This window comes from Camelus dromedarius, chromosome 9 (assembly GCF_036321535.1).
Source record: "Camelus dromedarius isolate mCamDro1 chromosome 9, mCamDro1.pat, whole genome shotgun sequence".
Classification (NCBI taxonomy): domain Eukaryota; kingdom Metazoa; phylum Chordata; class Mammalia; order Artiodactyla; family Camelidae; genus Camelus; species Camelus dromedarius.
Window position 1 is genome coordinate 66,523,454 of NC_087444.1, and position 23,760 is coordinate 66,547,213.

The 23,760-nt window shown below is 42.2% G+C and overlaps 2 protein-coding genes across 6 annotated transcripts in view; one reads left to right on the forward strand and one right to left on the reverse strand.

Annotated features, from left to right (window-relative positions):
* The window catches only part of LOC135322095 (ankyrin repeat domain-containing protein 26-like), a 34,495-nt gene extending 32,926 nt beyond the window's left edge, over positions 1-1,569 (forward strand). For both annotated transcript variants that reach the window (XM_064489577.1, XM_064489578.1), the window contains one exon: positions 316-1,569. In XM_064489577.1, coding sequence (XP_064345647.1) covers positions 316-470 — 155 coding nt within the window. In that variant the 3' untranslated portion in view covers positions 471-1,569. The remainder of the gene's footprint in view (positions 1-315) is intronic.
* ZNF529 (zinc finger protein 529) overlaps positions 1-23,760 on the reverse strand; it is a 198,529-nt gene that overhangs the window by 152,827 nt on the left and 21,942 nt on the right. For 2 of the 4 annotated variants that reach the window (XR_010382404.1, XR_010382402.1), the window contains 3 exons: positions 21,600-21,687; positions 18,698-18,885; positions 4,002-11,610 (listed from right to left, as the gene is read on the reverse strand). The exons of 1 other annotated variant lie outside the window; for it this stretch is intronic. The gene's annotated coding sequence lies outside the window, so the exon portion shown is untranslated. Of the gene's footprint in view, positions 1-4,001; positions 11,611-13,354; positions 13,447-18,697; positions 18,886-21,599; positions 21,688-23,760 lie in introns of those variants that run through there. One more of the 4 variants, XR_010382403.1, reaches the window with a different exon arrangement.

Below are 23,760 nucleotides of genomic sequence, written 5' to 3' on the forward strand. Positions count from 1 at the left end.
TTTTTCAGGGTGGACTGTGTCCTCTTCATCTTGGGATTCCAGTGTTTTTCACAGTGCCTTAGCACATGGCTGCTGAGTAAATGAATGAGTAATGAGAAAAGCAGGAGCTCTGATCCTTAGCCACAAGAGCAGTTAATTCAACGTGCAACCCTGGGCAAAGTGTACAGTAGTAATCTTGGGTTTGTGTTGTAATCATATGTAGGTATTTTTCATTCTTCTTAAAACTTAGAAAAGTCTCAGCTTAAAAAAAACTGACATTTAGTTACCTATGAAGTATTTTAAATAAGGAATTTAATTCTTTCATTTTCTTTCCAGCTACTCCTAAACTTCAGTCTGAGTCCTACCGAACTCCTCGAGGATCTTCAAAAGAGTCAAGATTAATTGACGATATGCTTTTGAACGCATGTAAAGAATATGAGGAGGTTTTGAAGAGAAAGTATCTGTTATACGATGTTACAGAGGAACAGTAAACATTTACCTGCTGGGCTGCTTGGGTAACATTTTAGTTATTTCTCTTTAAGTAAGATATAGACAATGTTTATTAAAGGAAAATATTTTTGTATTATATGTGCATGATTAAAACTCATGCACATATAATGTGGTATTTTAAGCCACATTTCTCTGCATCTCATTAACTTGTAAGCCGATTTTGGGAATAAAACCCAGCACTTTGGGGTATTACATACTCAAACTGAGCCCGGATGCCAGCTGTTTAAACAACACCCAACCACCCACCAAACTTCTCATTGATATTGAGCAGTGTTGATTGATAGCTTTTTTGAATTTTCCACTGTTAATCACTGTATATAGACCTGAAGATTTAAACGGACAGCATTCGGATCTGGTGTGGCTGCTGTCAGCGTTCTGATGGATCACAACAATCATTACAGTGCCATCAAACTTTCTATATGCTGCCTTAAACACTGATTCACAGCTATTTCCTCAAGGAGAAATGAAATCTACCTCAGGCTTTTCATCTTCTCTATTTATTTAATTACTTTTTGGAAACAGTCTTAAAATTAGAGACAAGTTCTGAGCACCAGACTCAAGTGGACATTGTCACAAAACTGTCACATCTTCCATTCATTCTCCTAAGGCACTATTTATCTTTCCTAAGTGTCACTTGTTCTACCATTAGCACCTTTTCTCTCCCCTCTCACCAAGAAGTCATTTGTTTTTCAAAAAATGCCTTTCTCCTTTTCCTGTCACTTATTAAATTGTATATAAGCCTCCAATTCTAGCCACCCCTCCCAATCACATTTCTTTGTAAACTCTTGCATGTATTCATATGTAATTTTTTTCTCACAGTAATTGGCTTTAGTCAATTTAATTTGCAGTCTCCCAATCACTGAACCTAAGAGAGTAAAGGAAATATTCTCCTTCTCAACAATTTCCAAGAGCTAAAATTTTAATAACTCCTACTTACATCCTTTATTCCCTTTTCTGTCCTTGCAGTGTACTTACTTGGCAAAACTCCCAATGACACAACTGACTGATTATCATTCTTCCCCCTTAAGTTCCCCCAGGCATCTAAGTGCTGCTGAAGACAACCACACACTGCCCAGTGTTCCTACTACTTTTATTTAGTTAATTTGCATCTTCTTCCTTCTCAGTGATGATTTCAAATTTCCCTCTCTGTAAATATCTCCCTGTTTCTTCCCTCTCACTTGAACCACACAGTCTTACTTCCGATGACAAACTTCATGAAAGATTTGCCTGCTTCCCAATCAGCAGTCTGTCCCCACCCATCTGGTGTGTCTTCCCCTTCCTCCATCCCCACGCAACGAGTCCCTGATGACTCCCATGTCTAAATCAAAGTGACAACTTTCCATCCCTTGTCTAACTGAAGTTTCTCATGCCTCCAGCCATTCCATGTAACCAACCTCTGTAACTGACCGCTGCCTGCAGCAACCTCTTCAGTCTTTAGCTGAAGATGATGTTGAAGGTGAGGGCTTCAGCCTTCTTGATGAGTTCACTCAGTTTTTCCTGGCTGTCTCCCAGGGGTATAAACAGGAAGTACACGTGTTATTCAATTTTTGTTTATTTTTCTCCTGTTAATCTGCCTCATGTTATTTTAACTGTTAGACCAGCCAGATGAACCTAGAAGGGTAGAGGACCGCTCCCCGGCCCCGCCCCAGCACGAGCCTGTGCTCATTTACAGCTGGCGTGGGCGCGGCCTCGCCTGCAGGGAAGAGATCGATGGCAAACACTGCTATTCCTACAGCACTAGCCAGTGAGCTGAAGCTCACCTGAATGTCTTCCAGGCTGAGGTGGGGTCACTGATCCTGGCAGCAGAAGGCTGCCTTTGTGAAAGAAAAATAAAAATGGAGTCTGCATTGCTTGAGAGGGCTCTCTAAGGAGGTGTGATTTATGCACATCTCAGCCCACAGAGAATCCAACCCTGTGAGCATTCATTGCCTTAATGAAGTCATCTGGAACACCTGCCAGAAACTTAAGATACTCACTAAGCCCCAACCCGAAAATAACCTGTGATTCCTTAAGGAAAAGGTTTCCTGACTGGCTCACATCAGTATCAGCCACAATTCTCGTCAGGCAACTTTTGACAACCTCTTGGCTTTTTGTCTTTATAAGCCCCTGACTCCCGTCCTTGAAACACTCAGTTTTACCCAAACCTGTGTCTCCCAAGTTGCAATTTATTTCTTCCAGTTTTATTGAGATATAATTGACATGCAGCACTGCATTATAAGTTTCAGGCATACAGCATAACGACTTCATTTACACATATCGTTACATGATGACCGCAATGTACTTTACTATAACTATGAACATAACTATACCCCTGTCACTGGGATATAGTAAAATGATTAGTCAGGGTTCTCCAAGGGGGAAATGAAAATAATAGGAGATTATCCAACTCTCTGTCTATCTGTCTGTCTAGCTTTCTATCATGTCTGAAATCTGTAGGGTGGGCCTGCAGCTTGGAAATTCAGGTAAGAGTTAAGGTTGCAGTCTTGAGTCTGAATTCCAAGGGACGATAGTCTGGAGATTCAGAGTGGGTTTCCACGCTTCAGTCATGAAAAGAATTCCCTCCACTTTGGGGAGCCTCAGGCTTTCCTCTGAAGGCCTTCAGCTGATTGGATGAGGCCCATCAACATTATGGAGGGTAATGAGCTTAATTCAAAGGTACTGATTTAAATGCTAACCACACCTGAAATACATGTTCACAGAAACCTCTAAACTGGTGTTTGACCAAACAACTGGGCATCATAATCTAACCAAGAGATATTTATGAGGAGTTGGAGAGATTTGTTCTAAGGGGAGATAAAGCTTTGTTCCAGCAGGAAGTAATTTGCTCAGCACAGTTCTAGGTCAGCTTTGGGAACCTGATAATCATGAAGTCTGATCTGATTTTCCTAGCTTGTGACTCTTTGTGTCCAGCAGATGGCGTGAAATGACCAGTCATAGTTCAGACGCACAGGCTTATTTTTGGGAACAGGTGCGATGTATTTATGTATGGCCAGCATCTTAAACAAAGCCCTCATGTTGTCTGTCTGTGACTCTATTTCTCCATTTTGCTGAGACATGTGGATCAAAATGAGAAGTTCACAGGAAAATGGTTGTCTTTCCTGGAATGTGGTGATATTGAGGAATAATGAAAATGTTAAGTCAAACACAGAGACAGCCTAGTAAAATGGCACCTAAACACAGGTGTGGGGAACTCGTGTGTGTGTGTGTGTGTGTATGTGTGTGTGTGTGTGTGAACTTGTGCTTCTGAGAAAGATTAAACAGGAGTGGAACTGATGAAAATTACTTAAAAAAAAGGTAAAGATAAGATATTGTAGAAAAACCTGTAAAGGGAATATATTTGGAGAAATGAAAGAGAAAAGCCAACTCGAGTGCGTGTGAGACCGGGCTACGTGGATGGAGTGTTAACACGGGAACCCCTGGAGAAAGGATCCATGCGCCCCAATAACAGGAGACCTGAGCTCCAAATGAAGACCATGTAAGTGGAGGATTAGGAAAAAAGACACCAAACCATCTGCAACCAATTCAATGGGATCCTTTATTTTATGGGGCTCTTCACTTCATTCTCACATAGACTAGGAACGATCCACATTACACGCAGCGTGTGTTCCAGGAGGCAGGCTTGAAGCTGTAGGCACTGAAAAAGGAACCTCCCTACCATGAAAAATGAGAGAAGAAAATCACAAGGCTGGGTTGGAATAGTACCTAATAACAGGAGGTGCTGGTAAGGAATCTCTCTGCAAGGTTTGACAGGGAATTTTGCATTTTCCCCTAGACGTCAATCTGAAAAACAAAAACAAACCCTGCTTCTTCCTCCCAGGTCCACACTGAGTCACAAGACTATTATTCATTTGAACTTTTAAAATGCATGGGTTCCTATTTATGTATTCTTGGTTCAAAGTAAAAGGTGAAATATGTAAACAGAGGTAGTTTGCAGGTGGGCTGTGAATGGTCTTGAGTGCCATGCTGAGGAATGTCAACTTAATCCTGTCTGCAAAAAGAAACTGCTGGGGAAGGCTGCAAAATGACTTGGGGTTTAAAATCTTCCCCTGGACACCTCAAGGTTTCAAAATCCCACTCTGGAGATCCTATGGTGTAGAAATCCCATCCTGGTGTAGAGAATGGATGGGTATAGCAAACATATTGGAAACAGGGATGCTTTTTTCAGAAAGTGCAGAAGACGTGTGTGAGAGCTGTAGTGGAGGGCATACAGAGAGGTGGCTGTATCTGAAAGACGGAGCAGCTAGAATCAATAACACTTGGTGAATTACTGGATGTGGTGATTAAGGGAGAAGAAGGAATCAAAGATGACTCAGATTTCCAGAGAGAACAACTAGCTGAAGGGCAAGGCTCTTGGCCTAGATCAGGGACACGGGAAGAGGAATAAGATTGGGGACGAGACAAGTTTTTTTTCAATCTAAAATTTAAAGAATCTGTATTATGCGCCAGGGCTTTGCTGGTACTGTACATGCATCTCACTTTATCTCAAAAGCATTCTGACGGAAGTCTTGTCATCAACCCCATTTGACAAAGGAGGAGATGGAACACAGAGAGGTTAAGTGCCTTGCTGTGGGCAGCCAGCTCTCTCGTGGCGGGGAGGCGGGCAGCAAGGGCTCTTGCTCTTTAACTGTGCCCACCTGTCTGAGATGAATTGTGAGCATGTTGAGGAGGTGGCGATCTGGGGCTATCTAATTGTTGGTATAAAATTGGCAGATGAAAATCTATTTCCTTTTATGCTTTGTTTTTATTTTCCTTCCATTTACATGTCAGTATTTATCAAGGCTTGACGTGGAGCCCCATGTTCTTTTCTTTGTATGTTGTATCCATTTTCACGGCCACATTTTCACACCCATGCACTGACTCCCCAGCACTGATCTCAGTCCTTGACAAACAGCTATTTATCTCCAGCTGCCTGTTAAGCATTTCTAATGGCATGACTGCTGCCATAAAAATATTTAATCCCTAACTGATGATCTAGGGTCTAGTAACCAGCTGTGTCAACCTGGAACAGTCATATATCTTTTCAGAGCTTCAGAGTTTTCTTGGCTGACAAGAGGTGGTTGGAAGTTGAGTATCTAGAGTACAAGGCCTTACAGCCTAGGAGAAGCCTTAGATACCTAAATATTGATAAAACCTCCTTACGCTGCCTAGGGTTCCTGTAGTTCTAATTTGTGCTGTTCAATACAGTTTAAACTGAAATTCTATATACTTAAAATCTCTCTTCCTCGGACTCACTAGCCACATTTAAATGCTCAGTTGTCATATTGTGACTAGCGGCTACCGTAACAAACAATGCTGACACAGAACATTTTTGTCATTACAGAATGTTATTCTGGATGGCTCTATAGATTAACCAACCATTGCATTTAATGCCAAAACTATTTTCCTCTCCGTTAGCTCAAACTTCATACTTCCTTTGTCTCATGTAGCATATGACACCACTGCTACGGGCTGAGTAGGGTCCCCTACCACCCCCGGCCCAGGTTCATATGATGAAGCTCTAGTCCCCCCACCACAATGTGACTGTATTTGAAGACAGAGCCTTTAGAGAGAGAATTACAGTTAAATGCGATCACAGCATGGGACCCTAATCCAATAGGGCTGGCTTCCTTATAAGAAGAGAAGGGACCCCTGTCTCACAGTGAGGGCATAGCAGAAAGGCCAGGTGAGGACTCAGTGAGAAGGGAGCCACCTGTAAGCCAGGAACAAAGTTCTCACCAGAAACCATCCGTGATGGCACCTTGATCTTGAATTTTTGCATTTCAGAACTATGAGAAAATAAATGTCTTGTTTAAGCCACCCAGTCGGGCATTCCATTATGGAAGCACAAGCAGGTTAATACAAATGTTCTCTAAGAGACCTGACCGGGTAGGAAGCCCAGGTATGAAGGAAAGAGTTGCCTCTGCTTCTGCCCACACCTTCATATCTAACCCTAAAGCCTTTGTCTTCTCTTTTAAATTGATGTTTTCTTTTGCATTTGTCTTGAATATTCTCTTTCCATTTCCACTACTAACATTGCATCATCTCATATTTGACATGCTGAACTACGTGGCATCACTCTCCCCAACTACTACTTGCAATTTATAAATTAATCCCACTAAAAGATTGTTTTCAATAATATGTTAATTTTTGTCATCAATCTTCAGAGGTTCTTGATGAACTCTAGGACAAAGCCCAAGCTTCCTATCCCAAGATTCATAGTGCGGACCCTATCTACTCCTTTTTTAAAAAATTAGATATAATTGACATAAAACATATTAGTTTTAGATGCACAACATAGTAATTCAATATTTGTATACATTGTGAAACGATCACCACATAAGTCTGGTTGCCATCTTCCACCATTCTTAGTTACAAAAAACAAACATACTATTAATGCCTCAACCCCCACGCAGTACACACTCTGAACCAACTGATCCTCCGGCCCGTTCCTACACTTTGACAATCACCGACCTTGCTCCTTGCTCACGTGTCCTGTCCCAGGAGGCAGGTGAATCCTGCTCAATGTTCCGACTCTTCCAACTCCCCATTGTCCATCACCCATCACCCCCAGCGCAGCCCACAACTCCCTCTCTTTCTTGGAAACTTGACTCATCACTACCAGCAACAGAATCACTACAGAAATTACAATAAAAACAACTTAGGGAATGATTACTGTGAGCCAGCGACTGTGCTTAGGAGTTTATTTTATGTACTTTTCATAAAAACACTCTGCAATCAACATCACTGTCAACAATGTTAAATGGAAGAACTGAGGATCCTATTGCCCAAGTGAAGGCAAGCCTTAGCTTATCCCTCTTTGTTACACTCTCTCCTTAACGCTGATTTAGTGCTTGGTCCTAGAATAGTTATCTTGTTTTCCCTACTAGCCTGGAAGCTTCCCGAAAGCAAGTCCACATCTAACACACTTCAATCAGGCATCAAAGACGATCTCCAACTGTCCCGCTTTTCTTCCCACTTAGCTTTCTAAATCCCATCCCTGGAAGGCTGACATTCCTCACATATCAGCCTTAGGCCCTCTGCTCTTTCTTGCTCTATGCACTTTGCATTGTCACTTCATGAGCTCTTGGCTCCATCACCAACTGTATGTGTGGTTCAGACCCGCCTGGCCAACTCCTCTGGTAGAAAATACCTGTATGGAGAGAAAGGCTGGAATCCATCAGCAGCTGTAGAACTCTTTTGTGACCTCTGGCATGCCAACACTGGTAGGAGGATAGCGAGACCCTCAGGATGTGAAATTTAAGGAGATGCTCCCTCAGGATTGTGGACTTGTTGACCCTGAACTTTCATGACCCTGAGAAAAAGTCTGCCCTTGACCTGTGGGGTCGGCCTAGGGAACATGCTTGGTAGAACAACAGTGTTGGCTGTAGTCCTAAGGGCTTTGGAATGTACTGTAATATAATACATGTTTCCTTCTCCTATAGTTAGTGCTATGCTGGGCTTTCGCTTTGTTACATGTTAAGTTTCTTGAGAACAGAAACTCATTTATCTCTTTAACCCCTCCCCGCCAGTGCTTTATAACACAGCAGCCACTCAAAAAAAAAAAAAAAAAAAGTGTTTGCAATGTTGAATTGAATTCCCCCTTATTTTGGCCTATCCCTGCAGTGGAAGCCTGTGAGAGCTCCCATTCCCTTTACCCCTCCAAGTTTCATCGTGGACCAGGAGAGATATCTATAAAAGAATTAGGGACTACAGGTAGTCAATGGAGGAACAGGCACAGGAGGCAGCACTTAAAGAACTAGAGCCAGAACAGTGGTTCTCAAAGTGTGGTCCCTGGACCCACAGCCTCAGCCTGACCTGGGAACATGTTAGAAATGCAAGCTCCCAGGCCCCACCCAGAAATACTGAGGCAAAAACTCTGGGAACGGGGGCCTGAGACCATGTCTTTATAAGCCCTTGAGTGATTCTAAGCTGAAGAATGATCAGGTAGTGAATCAACCTTAGGGCCACAAAGGATTTCTTGGAGTGAGCCAGAGGGAAGAAACTGTAACCTTAGAATATTTGTCTTGTTGAGTAGCAGCGCTGAGCGAGACTGACTGACCTTGGGGAATGTGCTTTTATTAAAGAAAAAAATTGAAATCTGAGATGCTTTTGACACTAAATAGAAGAGTTTCTTTTATGGACAGTTTCAACCTGTTCAATAGAAACTCAACGGAAAGGATCCTGAAGAGACTGAGGTGTCAGGGGACACTCAGGATAGGACAAGCCAGCTCAGAGGAGAAGCGGATGTCAGAGCAGACACGGAAGCTCAGTGGGGAGCCAGAGCCTGGCACAGACACATGACTCTGTCCCCAAATGCAGAGAGTCTTCAGCTTGGTCCCTGTAAAGACACAGAGGAAATGGTAGAGTTTGAAAGACTGGGAGGAAAGGATATGTTTAAGACTGTGAGTTTCAGAGAGCATAGAAGGACTGAAGAGGCAGGCTGCACTTAGGACCAGGAAGCTAGTAATATTCATGCCAGGCTCATCCAGGTGGGGGAACTGGCTGTTCCCAGATATTAGGCCTTGTGTTAGTCAGGCTTTTCTGGAAAACAAGACGGGGTGTGTGTGCATGCATGTGTGTGTGGGGGGGGGGGTAGAAAGGGAGGGAGAGAAAGGAAGAGAGAGAGGGAGACAGAGAGAGACTGAGAGTTTGATCTGTTGATTTTAAAGAATTGGTTCCCATGATTGTAAGAGGCTTTGTGAGTCCAAAATCTGATGGAATAGGTTGGCAGAATGGAGACTCCAGAAAGAGTTGCAGTTCAAGACCAAAGACAGTCTACTGGCGGAATTCCGTCTTGCTGGGGTAGGGAGATGTAGGGTGGGGGGTGGGGTGTTTGTTCTATTGAGCCCTTTGACTGATTAGATGAGACCCACCTATATGATGGAGGGCAATCTGCTTTGCTCTAAGTCCATCAATTAAATATTCATCTTATTCAAAAAACACCCTCACAAGAAACATCAAGAACAACGTTTGACCAAATATCTGGACACTATAGCCCAGGCAAGTTGATATATAAAATTAACTATCATGGGCCTACATTCAGGACAGCTGCCTGCTAGCAGGCTGGTGGTCGTGGTGCAAGTTTCTGGTGCGCTGCTACTGTGCTGAACAACTCAGAGGAGCAGAGATCCCAGTAACGGGATGCATTACTTTCTTGGTGTTTGGCTCATTTCAATTTATAAGCTGGGTGTGTATAATACTCTAGTTAGTGGAAGGAATGAATTATATACATTTCTATAAATAAATCAAGTGTTAATAATTCTTTAATTGTTTGAGACACCATATCTAAAATGTTAAATTTTTATCCCCCTTTGCCATTCTCTTATTCAAGACTGTCCTAATTTTTAGATCCTCTACCTCAACATAATTTCATTGCTTTTCAGGCACTTCCTGATTACGCTTCCTCTGTTTTGACTCTATTTTCCTTGCCTTGTTTTTTTTTTATTGTCTATAAAAATTAACAGGCATTTGGACTATTCTAATTTTTTGTTATTATGAATAACATTTCTATGAGCATTTACACGTAAGTGTTTTGATATATACGTCCTCTCATTTCTGTTGGGGCTATTCCTAAAAGAGACATACATGCAAGTATGCAATTTTATTAGACTATGTAACACAAGTTTCTTCAGGCTGTGTCTGAGTATTCTAGGTGCTCTACATTTTCCACCAACACCTGGTAGTGTTAATCTTGCCATTCCAGTGGGTTTGAGGTGAATATTTAATTGTGGTTTTAATTTGCATTCTCTGAGTATTAATAACTTTGAATCCCCTTTCATTTGTTTGCTGGCTATTTTGATATCTTTTGGGGAGTGGGAAGTACCCATTCAAACCTCTTACCCTTTTCTTTTTTTCTATTGGATTTTTCTATCTTCTTATTGATTTTTTGGTCTTTCTTTATGTATTTTTTTATACAAATCCTTTGTGGCTTATAGGCATTGTGTTTATCTTCCCTGAATTTGTGGCTTGACTTTTTACTCTAAATTGTATCCTTTGATAAACAGAACATCTTAATTTGAATGTGGTCCAATTTATCAGCCTTTTTTTTGTATGATAAGTGCTTTTGTGTCTTGTTTAAGAAATCTTTCTTCAACTCCAAAGTAGTGGGGGCTTGGTTATGTTAGATTCTCATAGAAATTTTATCTTTTATGACTCACATTAGATAAACTATCACTTGGAATTAATTGTATGTAAGGTATGAGGTAGTGTCAAGGTTAATTTTTTCCAGTGTGTTCCAGGTTGAGTTCCCTAGGAAGCAGAATCTGGGACTCTAAGATTTGTATGCAGAAGTTTTACTGGGGTAAACTTCTGAGAGGGAGTATACGGAGTTAGATGGGGTGGAGGGAGACTTAAGTTTGAGGATGCAGTTGCTTTCATGACCTAAGCTGTTCCCAAGGGGAACTCTTAAACTAGAATGGTCCTTGAGAGGCCAATCCAGGAAGGGTCAGGACTTTCCATACTTGCGTTGACCAGTCATTGATGTAGGAGTATCCTCAGGGAGAGAGAATCATCTTGGAAGAAGCTGCTTTCTTTGGCTACGGGAAATTCCCAGGAGGAGAGGCAGCTGTGAGCAGTGAGCAGCCATCTAACTCTCCCAGCCACCGGAACAATGAGTACCTCAGGCCTGAAAGGGCATCTGAGTAATCCAGTTGACTCGGTACCATTTATTGAGAAGAGTGTATTATTCCCACTGTTCTGCAGTGCCACCTTTGTCATAGGTCAAGTGACCACGTGCGTGGGTCTGATTTTTCACTCTATTCTGTTCCATTGGTCTCTGCCAATCCTTGATGCAATACCACGGTGTCATAATCACTGCAGCTTTATCGTAAGTTTTGATGTCTTGGAAATTTAATTTTCAAGATTGTTTTGGCTATTCTTGGCCCTTTGCAATGCTTCTGTAGTCCTAGAACTACTCCGTCAATGATCACACATACAAAATGTCTGCTTGGTTGTTGACTGGGTTTACACTGAATCTATGGCATTAATTAGAGGAGAACTGACATTTTAGAAACATGGAATCTTGTAATTCACAAACTTGATCTATCCCTCCTCCTGTTTTGTCTTTAATTCCACTAAATAATATTTTATAGTTTTCTGTGTAGAGTCCTTGAAAATCTTTTCCCTTCCTTTTTTCTGATGCTGCTGTAAATTAAAAAAAAAAATTCACATTCGAACTATTTACACTGCTATAAAATTACAACTGATTTTTGTATATTGCCATTATATCTGGCAGCTTTGTTAAACTTATTTACTAGTTCAAATAATGAATCTGTAGATTATTCTGAATTTCATACATGCATATTTATGTTGTCATTGAAAAATGACAGTTTTCTATCTTCTTTTCCACTACTTAAGTCTTTTAATTTCTCTCCCTTATTTTAGGAACTCTGATTGAATGAAAATAAAATATCAGGTTTAAGAGCCATAGTAGGTAATTACAGCACAATTTAATTAATATTTTATTGAAGGACAGTTAAATTGGTCTTCTCTTTCTCATAAATAATGCTGCAGTGAGTATATTTTCACACATGCTTTTGTGCAGTTGCCTCATTCATTCATTCATTAGAATGTATTCCTGGATTTTTTGGAATAGTCCAATCAACAATTAAATCAAATGCACATAAAATATGTTTAAAATATTTTTATAACATGTATATGTGGTTACCAGACAACCATGCATTTTCTTAGTAACTTCTGCTTTGAGTTACAATGGGATAACATTGTTATGGAAAAAAGTGTAGGGTCTTCAAATGTACATTTAGAAAAAGAACTTTTGTGTGACATGAGTTTATATTCTCCTTTGTATTTGTGACTTAAGTTACTCTAACTTCCAAGGATTCATATGACCTTACTGTATTTTTATAAATCTCTTTCATAGTGTAAAAACTGCCTGATCACTTGACCTAAAGAAAAATGCATTTTCCAAACATTTTCTTTTGATACTGCAAAAAGAAAGAAGAGAGAAAGGGGTGGGAGGGACAGAGTGAGAGAAAGAACAAAAGTGAGGGGAGTATGGATAAACTATTTGACACCTTAATTCCTGCCTTGCCCACTGCCTCCAATTTCAAGGTAATAGACTAATTCATTGCCTCTTGGCCAGTAAAACAGGTGGAAAGCAGAACCATCTGTAGAATGTTCTGGCTTTGTTTGAAACAGTTTAATCCCACTGAGAACAATAATTCCCCAGAAAAATGTTCCCCTCGTCTAGTGTTAGAAGAGGTTCATAATTACAGAGGCATAGCGACCCAGGTCCTGTTTACAGAAGATGCCTCAGGGAGGCAGCACGATCTCATAGAGGAATATTGGCACAGAGATTACAACGGGATTCTCAGATAAAATGCAGGACATCCAGTTAAGTATGAAATTCACATAGACAGTCTTTTTTTGTATAAGTATGTTCCAAATATTGCATGGAGCATACTTAAAAGATTGATTTGCTGTTTATCTGAAATTCAAATGTAATTGAGTGTCTTTTTTTTTTGTTGTTATTATTATTATTATTTTTGCTCAACTTGGCAACCCTAGATCGCAGGCACTTTAGAGCTCAGCTTTGCATCAGACAGGGATGCCTGAGGCCCACGTGTAGTGTGGCATGCGTCAGAGAGCCACCAGGTCTGGGTCTGCACAAACAGGGACAGCACATATCTTGGTACTTAGTGGAGATAAACAGACGACTGAGGACTAAGACCCTCCAATTGGTCACTATGTGAAGCCTTCGAACCACGGTCCAATCTGGTGTGGGATGGGTAGACTTTTCCAAAATGTCTGAGGCTGAATTTCTGATTTGCTTGTTGAGATGAAATAGTCACGTAAAATTATATTGTTTCCTAGGATATTTTAAAGCCATATTCCATTCACATCTGAGTTAGTAAACTGTGATTCTTACCTTGTGATGATGCAAAACCAAACCAGAAAAGTCTGGAGTTTCAAAATCTAGGTGATTCGTGTCTTAACTTTTTTTCCGCAATGGTCAGAGCTCTAGAAAAAGGTTTGTTTGAACCAGTCAGGAGTGGAACTAAGGATTCAGGGTGATGGCATGGTGACGACTACCTTTTTCTGCATCTGAAGATGTCCTCATGTGGTTGCCCTGTTGTCCCCGAGGTGCCTCTGAGTTGCAGAGGACAGGGTAGGAGGCAGAGATCTGCCCAGCTGGGACCTGCAGGGCGTGCACGCAGCTTATCCTGCCCACTCATGGGCAGCACTCCCGCAGCCACCTCAGAGCTGGACGACTGGAGTGGGAGATGCTATAAGTGTTGGTCACAAAGAAAGTGGCCATGACCAGAATCTGCAAACTCAAATGCAAACTCAACACAAACTCAAAAAACCCAGTGCAAATTAAAAAAAAAATCCAAATGAGTGCGGTTCCCCAGGGAGATCTGTGTGTAGGTGAAAACCACCCCCAAGGAGTACGTGTTGTTCGTTATGACAGCACTTTGACTCCAATTTGCACGTGGCTCTTCTGACCCTGGTGAGTTCAGCTGGACCATGAGCTTTTGCAACGACCCCATTTGTCCCCAAGACTTTGAAGGCTAGTCTGAAGGCAGCCAGGCTGTTTCCTTGGCCATTTTCCTTCCTGGCTCACTTCCTAAACTTTAATGCCTTACCAATCCTACACTACCGCAATGCCTTACTTATCGACAGTAAGAAAATCAAGCAAAATTAAACCAAAACCCACAAAAGTCAAACCCAGCCAGGGAAAGATCGTTCATGAGAGACAACTTAGAGATCTTGGAAAGACCCAGCATGGCCAGGCTCACCTGCCTGCTAACTGCTAATTTCCCCAGCTCCCCTCTGATTTCTTCTTGACCTTTGACTGGAGGCTGTTTCAATTGATTTCTCCGTGTGAGGATGTTGGGGAGAAGAGGTGCTTTTCTCATTAAGAAGTAGATCCTGGGCCCATATTTTTACTTCAGATGCTCAAATGACAGGTTTAAATAAGGATAAAGAATCCAAAAGAGGAATTCAGGTAGGTACATTATGCAGAGACAAGATTTAAAAAAATATATATCCTCTTCACTCTTCACATATCTACTCATTAGCACTACAGCTCAGTTTTCTCCTGGTCCTTGTCCCAAATCTGCCACCATCCAAGGAGGAAGGGAGTGCAAGGGTGGGGGAAACCCAGCGTCCTCGATAGACGTTGTAATACAAAGCCAGTAAATTGGAGGCAAAAACTACTTCCTAATAATTTGCAGGAAGCTGTGTCCTGTTTTTTAGGAATTCACCAGTTCAGAACTCATTTGGCAGCACAGGGACCTATTTCTGGGCTTTTTTTTTTTTTTAACCTAAGAACTACTCTTCCAATGACCTCTAGGTCAAATTTTAGAGACGAGTTTACTGATGATCAAGGAACTGGTATATGAAGTCTAAAATCCTCTGCCCTGGTATATGAAGTCTAAAATCCTCTGCCTGTATTTAAGAGGTACCCTGGAATCTGGACTTTCTCATTTCAATTCCTAGTATACTTGGAATGTGTTATGTAGTAAAAAGCTTCACTTTAAGAAAATACTAGGAGTAAAGATTATTATTAGGTTGTACTGAAAATGTGGCTATTTTTCCAGCTTGCTGATATATCTAGCTGTCCTCCCACCATCTCTCACTAACCAGCAGTTTGTTCCCACAGTATTTTGATGTTTGAACAAAGGCCCACCCTCCCCACTGCCCTCTCCAGGCAGGGCTTCTCTCTGCTGTTATCAGAGAGAGATCTGACCTGATAACTTTGACTTCTAAATGAACACTGAAATCAGTCTCTCTGGGGCATCAAGCTGGTTTCTCCTTCCAGGTACTGTGGCACACCTTAAATCCTTCTTAAGGAAGGAGGACTGGAGCAGTACCCTGTGCCCTTCTGGCAGGAGAGAAGCTCATGCACTTTATCTTTTCTCTTTCCCATCTCTTGTCTGAGGGAATCCCAGGAATAGCTAATATTGTCAAATATGTCAGTGGCTTCCTCTTTATATCTGGTCTTCAGGTGCCATAATTATCATAATATATATCATTAAATATGTCAGATTAAATTTGTGGTAAATCTTATCTCATTTCAATGTTACTATTTATTTGTGTTTTAAAATCCAGGAGAGTTTCATCTGGAACCAGGCTGTCCTGTCATTGATCTGAACTGGCTTTCTGGAGAATTAGGTTGTGCCTCTGTGATCTTGCTGTGTACCCCGTGCTGGAAGCTTCTCTCCCTTCCTGGTGGGTATACACTTCTCATTTCCTCGGCCTTCTGATCATGATTTGTGGATCAGATAGAGGATGATGTTGGCTCCATCTGGAAAGTGGCTCAGCCAGTCTTTGAGAAGACACACTGGGGGCCTGGAAATAGTGCTCTGGACACAGACTGATAGGGAAGAGAAGAAGGATCTGGACTCTTAGAAAGTGAAATCAAATTTCAGCCTGAAGTGGTTTGCGTCAGAGATGAACAATTGTCATTCACACAGAGATCTAGTTGAAGGCAGGCACTGCCAATCTTTCTTGATCTCAAATACCTCCCCCAGAGGCCTGTCTGAGCCCTGAAACTTTCCACAAGTAGATGGTTGGCTGTTGGGCTAAGTCAGCCAGAAAAGCTGACTGTGTTACCCAGGAAGAGTAGTAAGTTGGCAACTACTAGAACATTTGTACCATTGCTTGGCCAGAATCATCAGCCCAGAGAATTGCAAGGGGGGGAGGGGGGCAGATAGCCTGTGGGGATAATTTATTTGGGGACAAGGCTATAGAAGCAATGAAAAGTGACGTGATTTCTTTCCTTCCCTTCTGTTCCCTCACCTTTTCTTTCTTAAGCTCCTTTAATTGACCTCAGGACTTTGGCTTTACCGTCATCCTTTGTCCAATATGCTTTCATCATTAGTCAGTGCATGATCTGACTTATTTATTTAATTATTTTAAATAAGCAGTCATGAATCTAGTGCCCACCTCATTTTCAATGCCTTACTCCACCCATGGAGGTCAGCGATCTCCCTGAATCCTGTGTTCATAATTTCCTTGCGTTTATTTTCATCTGTGTGAGAATAACACAATTCATTCACCCGTTCTCCTGTGGATGAGCAGCTAGGTTTTTCTAGGGTTTTGCTGTTTCAACAGTGATGCTATTAACATTGTGGTAAATATCACAGGGTACACATGTGCAGAGTTTCTTCTGTGTATATATCAAGCGTGGAAGTACTAGACCATAGAGTAGGTGAATGTTTGACATTACTAGATAATCCTCAATTATTTTCTAAAATGATCATACTGATTTACATTTCTACCAGTAAAGCATAAAAGATTTTGTGGATCCACATCTCCTCCATCCTTCCCACATCCAGTGCCAATAACTTGGCATTATTGGACTTCAGTTTTTGCCAATCATATGGATTTACTTTGTGTGTCTCATGTTTTGTGTGTCTCATGCATTTTCATGAGGTTGCACATTTTCTTTGTGTTTACTGCCCATATGTTTCTTCCATTTTGAAATTTCTGTTCATGGCTTCTGCTCATTTTTCAATTGGGATATGAGTAGTTTAAACTGGTACGTAGGAAGAGTCATTTTTCTAAAAAAATAATCTTTATTCTAAATTTAGGATTCTATTCCCAAATAGAGTTGGCACACATAATTTTATACATTATTATTCTTACTCTAGGAAAATCTTCTTTGCATCTGAAATTCAGGGGATATTAATGGGCAACCATGTTCCTAAACTTCAAAAAATTATAATCCTGAATTCAACAATTTTCAACTAACTCAACCATTGCGGCGGCAGCAGGACAGCAGCGGCGGCAGCAGGGCAGTGGCAGGTCAGCGGCGGCGGCAGGGCAGCAGCGGCGCGGGAAGCATCGGCGGCGGCAGGGCAGCATCGACGGCAGCAAGCAGCGGTGGTGGCAGGGCAGCGGCGGCAGCAGGGCAGCAGCGGCGGCGGCGGCAAACAGCGGCGGCGGCAGGGCAGCGGCGGCGGGAAGCGGCGGTGGGAAGCAGCGGCGGCGGCAGGGCAGCAGCGGCGGCGGAAGGCCAGTGGCAGGTCAGCGGCGGCGGCAAGCAGCGGCGGCAGCAGGACAGCAGCAGCGGCGGCGGCAGGGCAGTGGCAGGTCAGCGGCGGCGGCAGGGCAGCGGCGGCGGCAGGGCAGCAGCGGCGGTGGCAAGCAGCGGCGGCAGCAGGACAGCAGCAGCGGCGGCGGCAGGGCAGTGGCAGGTCAGCGGCGGCGGCAGGGCAGCGGCGGCGGCAGGGCAGCAGCGGCGGTGGCAAGCGGCGGCGGCGGCAGGGCAGTGCCAGATCAGCGGCAGTGGCAGGAAGCAGTGGCGGCGGCAAGCAGCGGCGGCGGCAGGGCAGCGGCGGCGGCAGGGCAGCAGCGGCGGTGGCAAGCGGCGGCGGCGGCAGGGCAGTGCCAGATCAGCGGCAGCGGCAGGAAGCAGTGGCGGCGGCAAGCAGCGGCGGCGGCAGGGCAGCAGCGGCGGTGGCAAGCGGCGGCGGCGGCAGGGCAGTGCCAGATCAGCGGCAGCGGCAGGAAGCAGTGGCGGCGGCAAGCAGCGGTGGCGGCAGGGCAGGAACGGCGGCGGCAAACAGCAGCGGCGGCAGGGGAGCAGCGGCGGCAGCAGGACAGCAGCGGCGGCGGCAAACAGCGGCGGCGGCAGGGGAGCAGCGGCGGCCACAAGCAGCGGCGGCGGCGGCAGGGCAGTGGCAGGTCAGCGGCGGCGGCAGGGCAGCAGCGGCGGCGGCAGGGGAGCAGCGGTGGCCACAAGCGGCGGTGGCGGCAGGGCAGTGGCAGGTCAGCGGAGGCGGCAAGCAGCGGTGGCGGCAGGGCAGCGGCGGCAGCAGGGCAGCAGCGGCGGCGGCAGGGCAGTGCCAGATCAGCGGCAGCGGCAGGAAGCAGTGGCGGCGGCAAGCAGCGGCGGCGGCAGAGCAGCAGCGGCGGCGGCAGGGGAGCAGCGGTGGCCACAAGCGGCGGCGGCGGCAGGGAGGTGGCAGGTCAGCGGCGGCGGCAGGGCAGCGGCGGCGGCAGGGCAGCAGCGGCGGTGGCAGGGCAGGGCATTTTTACTGACTCTGAGTTCAAACACAATGTACCACCTGATTTCTTTGGCAATGGACATGTCTTCAGTGTCCTACAAGTCACATCTAGCTTCCTGGGTATCAAGGGAGGTAGAAATTATATGAAGGGGCTGAGAAAGGTATGAACATCATGAGAATGGTGAGGTGTGTCACCTGCAATACAACACAGCTTAACCTGTTCCTTTGAAAACAGAATGAAAAAATTCACTTACTTTCTTAAAAGATAGTCTTGATATTCCAGAGCGAATATTTAAATTATTTGAGGTAGACAGCTTACCCCGTGGGACCAACTTGCTGTTCTCCATCATCACATCCCAGTACAACTCCCTCAGAGCAGAACCCGATATTCCCATTCCTCTTGAGAGAGGTCTCGGGCTGCTTTCCTGAATGTTACCCATCCCTAAAAGCACAAACCCAAGCATTACTGGTGAAATTCAAGAAATGCTTTCAAATAGAAAGAGAATAAAGGTTGAAATCCAAGAAGAGGCTGTACAAAAGCAAATAGGCATCACCTGGAAGTCTATGGTAAGAGAAGTTAAGGAAATCAGTGTCTCAAAAACAGATTCTATACATATTTTTAAGAAATCTAGTTGATTTACATAAAAGTTCATGCCTATTATGTGATTCCTCACTTACTAACCATGTCTGTAAACATGGCTAGATATGAATAAAAGAATCACAATTTTCCAATTAAGTGAAATAGTGAATACTAGCTCATAAATGAGTAATAAATTGAATTTTTACATCCTATTTTTCTACAGACTAAGAAAATACAATTCATGGAATTTCTTTTCCAATATAGTATTAAATCTGTACATAAATATATAGAGATAACAGAGTTTGCATATAATTAAAAAATTTCTTCAAGCCTCAGGTTCATTATGTCACCTCCATTTTTTCCTATTAGTCATTTTTGTAATGGTTTTATATGTCACAATAAATTATTCTCTAACTTGTTTGGGCTTTGTTGTTAAGACCATTTCTTAATTGAAGTATAGTTGATTTACAATGTTGTGTTAGTTTCTGGTGTACAGCACAGTGATTCAGCCATATATATATATATATATATATATATTCTTTTTCATATTTTTTAATTATAGGTTATTACAAGGTATTGAATATAGTTCCCTGTGCTATACCATAGGAACTTGTTGTTTATCCATTTTATATATAGAGGTTTGCATCTGCTAATCTCAAAACTCCTATTTTATCCCCTCCTTTTCCCTTTGGTAACCGTAAGTTTGTTTTCTATGTCTGTGAGTCTGTCTCTGTTTTGTAAGTTCATTTGTCTCATTTTTTTAGATTCCACATATAAGTGATATCATATGCTATCTGTCTTTCTCTGTCTGACTTACTTCATGTAGTATGATAATCTATAGGTCCATCCATGTTGCTGCAAATGGCAGTATTTCATTCTTTTTTATGGCTGAGAAGTATTCCATTGTATACATATACCACTTCTTTTTCTTTTTTTTTTAATATATTTTTATTGAAACATAATCAGTTTACAATGTGCCAATTTCTGGTGTACAGCACAATGCGTCAGTCATATAGGAACATACATATATTTGTTTTCATATTCTTTTTAACCATAAGTTACTACAAGATACTGAATATAGTTCCCTATGCTATACAGTATAACTTGTTGTTTATCTATTTTATATATATCTATATATTTGCAGTTAGTATATGCAAATCTTGAACTCCCAGTTTATCCCTCCCCCCCCCCACCCCGGGTAACCATAAGTTGGTTTTCTATGTCTGTGAGTTTATTTCTGTTTTGTAAATGTTTGTCTTTTTTTTCGGATTCCACATATAAGTGATATCATAGGGTATTTTTCTTTCTCTTTCTGGCTTACTTCACTTAGAATGACATTCTCCAGGTCCATCTGTGTTGCTGCAAATGGCATTATTTTATTATTTTTTATGGCTGAGTAGTAGTCCATTGTATATATATACCACATCTTCTTTATCCAGTCATGTCAATGGACATTTAGGTTGCTTCCATGTCTTGACTATTGTAAATAGTGCTGCTATGAACATTGGGGTGCATGTACCTTTTCCAATTAGAAAATTCTCTGGATATATGCCCAGGAGAGGGATTGCTGGATCATATGGTAAGTCTATTTTTTTGTTTTTAAAGGAGTATCCATACTGTTTTCCATAGTGGCTGCACCAAATTACATTCCCACCAACAGTGTAGGAGGGTTCCCTTTTCTCCACACTCTCTCTAGTATTTATTGTTTTGGGACTTTTTAATATCCATTCTGACTGGTGTGAGGTAAGACCTCATTGTAGTTTTGATATGCATTTCCCTGATAATTAGCAATACTGAGCATCTTCTCATGTACCTACTGGCAATGTGTATAAGACTATTTTTTAAAAATACGTCCTAAGCACTACACTTTCTTATGCCAAATTATTTAGTAAATTTTTAATAGCTACACTATAGTCCATCCTGTGTATACAGCTTCTTAGGTAGATCTCTATTATGTGTGTGTGTGTGTGTGTGTGTGTGTGTGTGTGTGTGTGTGTGTGTGTGTCTTTTCAAATACATGACAGATCTTTCTCCTGATATTCATCTTTCCATGACTGATTCCGAAGGTAGATTCCTGATCTCTCTGTATGCAAATCCCAATTTTACTCTTAACCAATCCTCAAAGCCTTACAAAACATGGGGTCTCAACACATACCAACACTGAGGTCAGTCAGCTGCCAACTGTATATTTTATGTCTTAAATCTTCTATTTTCCTAGACAAATACTAAGAAATTCCAAGTTTTTCCATGAGTAATCAAATAGGACCAACTTCTCTTAATCATCCCTCTGCTATTCTTTGGATGGTCAAATATCTCTTCCTCAAGGAATACAATTTTACGCCATAATTCTTCTTAAAAGAAGGCTGAACTTACAGGAGATGCTACGTATCAAGGGAGAATAGAAGGATCCGTCAGGACCACCTGGGGCTGTTTGGCATCATACTCCACTGATACGGGAGGGACTGGGGAGAGCTTCTTAGATATCTATTACGTGGGACATTTCAAAATAAGGAAATGCTCACATAATCTAATATATCTTAACTACATTCAAGAACTAGAGAGAAATAGCAACTTACCAAAGCCATGGTTAAAAATGGTTGAGTACTTGTCAATACTCTTCAAGGTTTCCCTCTTAGAGAAGCACAGAGACCACAGAGGTGAGAACTGGGAAAAGAAAAGTCAGCTGTAAAATGAGATACACCTTTCAGCTCCCAGACTGATGCACATTAATATGATCTTTTTCCTTCTGTCTTCCTGTTTGTAAAAATACCTTGTCAACATACATAGAAAATAACAGAGGTAAGAGGAATTCTGGGCAAATCCAAACCCTCCACACACAAGAAATACAATAGACAAGCACAGACAACAAGCAGTGTCCTCTTGTCTGAAAACAGGATCCAGACACTTTAGCAGGAGGGTTCTGGCCCATCTTCCACTCTGCTCATACTCGCCTGGACCTGAGAGTGGGAAGATATTTTCCCTCTATTCCACATTCCAGGCCTGCAAAGGGAAGACACCATCCACACCTAAACCTCCTCTGTGGCCTCAGGGACCGTCACATATTGTTAATTCCAGTAAGGCCCACAATATTTCAGATTTTGTATGTTCTTCCAGAATTTTGCCACTCACCCACTTTGTCAAGAAGTGGAGTTTATTTCCCTTCCTTTAAAACAAAACAGGCCTTTGTGATTCTCTTGATGAACAAGAGTGCAGTGTAAATGACACTGCGTATCTTCCATGGCTAGGTTAAGAAAGGAAATGGAGCTTCCTACTAACAACTCACTCTCAAGATGCTCACCCTGAAACCCAACCATTTTGTTGTTAGGAATCCCAGCATCTACACAGAAAGGCCACAGCTAGATATTCCAGCCACAGCCCAGCTGAGGTGTCTGCCGACTGCCGGCATCAACCACCAAACCTTCTCGTGATTCCAGCCCCCAACCTTCGGGCTACTCCAGCTGAAACCACACAGAGCAGATACTCTAGCTGTCGCCATAAAGTTCTGCCCAATGAACAAATTAATGATTAAAATAAATGTTATCATTGTTCTAAAGCTAAGCCACTAACTTGGGGGTGGTTTGTTATGCAGAAACTAGGAATGCCTGATCATCCCACACACAAAAGCAGGAAACAGTGCCACTGCAAAACAGCATTGGCTCACATGGAGGCCTGCCCCCAGCCAACACAAGGCCCAGAATCCTCCAGCTCAGCAATTCCCGTTTCTTAATCACAGTCAACTCCCCTGATTCCTTGTAGCATCATTTACCACCTCTCTCACCAGCATCCAGGCTGGAGAAAAGTAAGTTCATGCCTCTTGCAGCTTGAAAACAAATATTTGCTAAGAACGCCATTTGATAGGTGCTTTGTAAACCTTACTATTTAGTCTTCATCAGTGCTCTATAATTTAATTTAATCTCCCTGTTCAGCAGATCAGAACACAAAAAGTAAAGAAGTCAGGCAGTTTGCAAATTTCAATAAGTGGGGTCTGTATATTCTCCAGTTGTTGGATCTAGTGTTCTCTAGATGTCAATTAGGTCATCTGCTAACGTCTATCTGTAATAATGATTTTTTTTCCCCTTGTTCTAACACTTATCGAAAGGTATACTGAAAGCTTCAGCAATGACTGTGGACTTGTCAGTTCATCTTTTTACTTTTGTTAATCTTTGGTTTGTTTATCCTGAAGCTACTATTAAGTATATACAAATTCATGGTTACTATATCTTCTTTCTAGGTTTCAACTTTTATCATTGTGGAACGTCCCCCTGTTATCGCTCATAAATTTTTTTCTGATCTTCATATAGAGACACCAACTTTCCCTTAGTATTTGCATTATAGCTCTTTGGTATTTCAAGTTTTCTGTGTCAGTATAGTTAATGTGTGTCAGCTGCTTAAAGCATATGGCTGATTTTGTTCTTTTCATCATGCCTGACCACAATTTTCTTTTTATTGGACTTAATCTACTTTCATTAAATTTAATTACAAATAATGTCGAATACATCAATGTTTGCTTTTATGTGTCCCCTCTGTTTCTTTGCTCTTTTGTGCCACCATTCTTACCTCCTGGTGTATTAATTAAATATCTCATTACTCTAGTTTTCCTCATTAATTTATAGTGTCATTCATTATTTTCTTAGTGGTTATCATAAAGACTGCAATATTACACTTAACTATTAAAACTCTCATGCAGTGGCTGTGAAAGCATTACACACTGGAAATCTGTTCATCAGTGTCTACAAA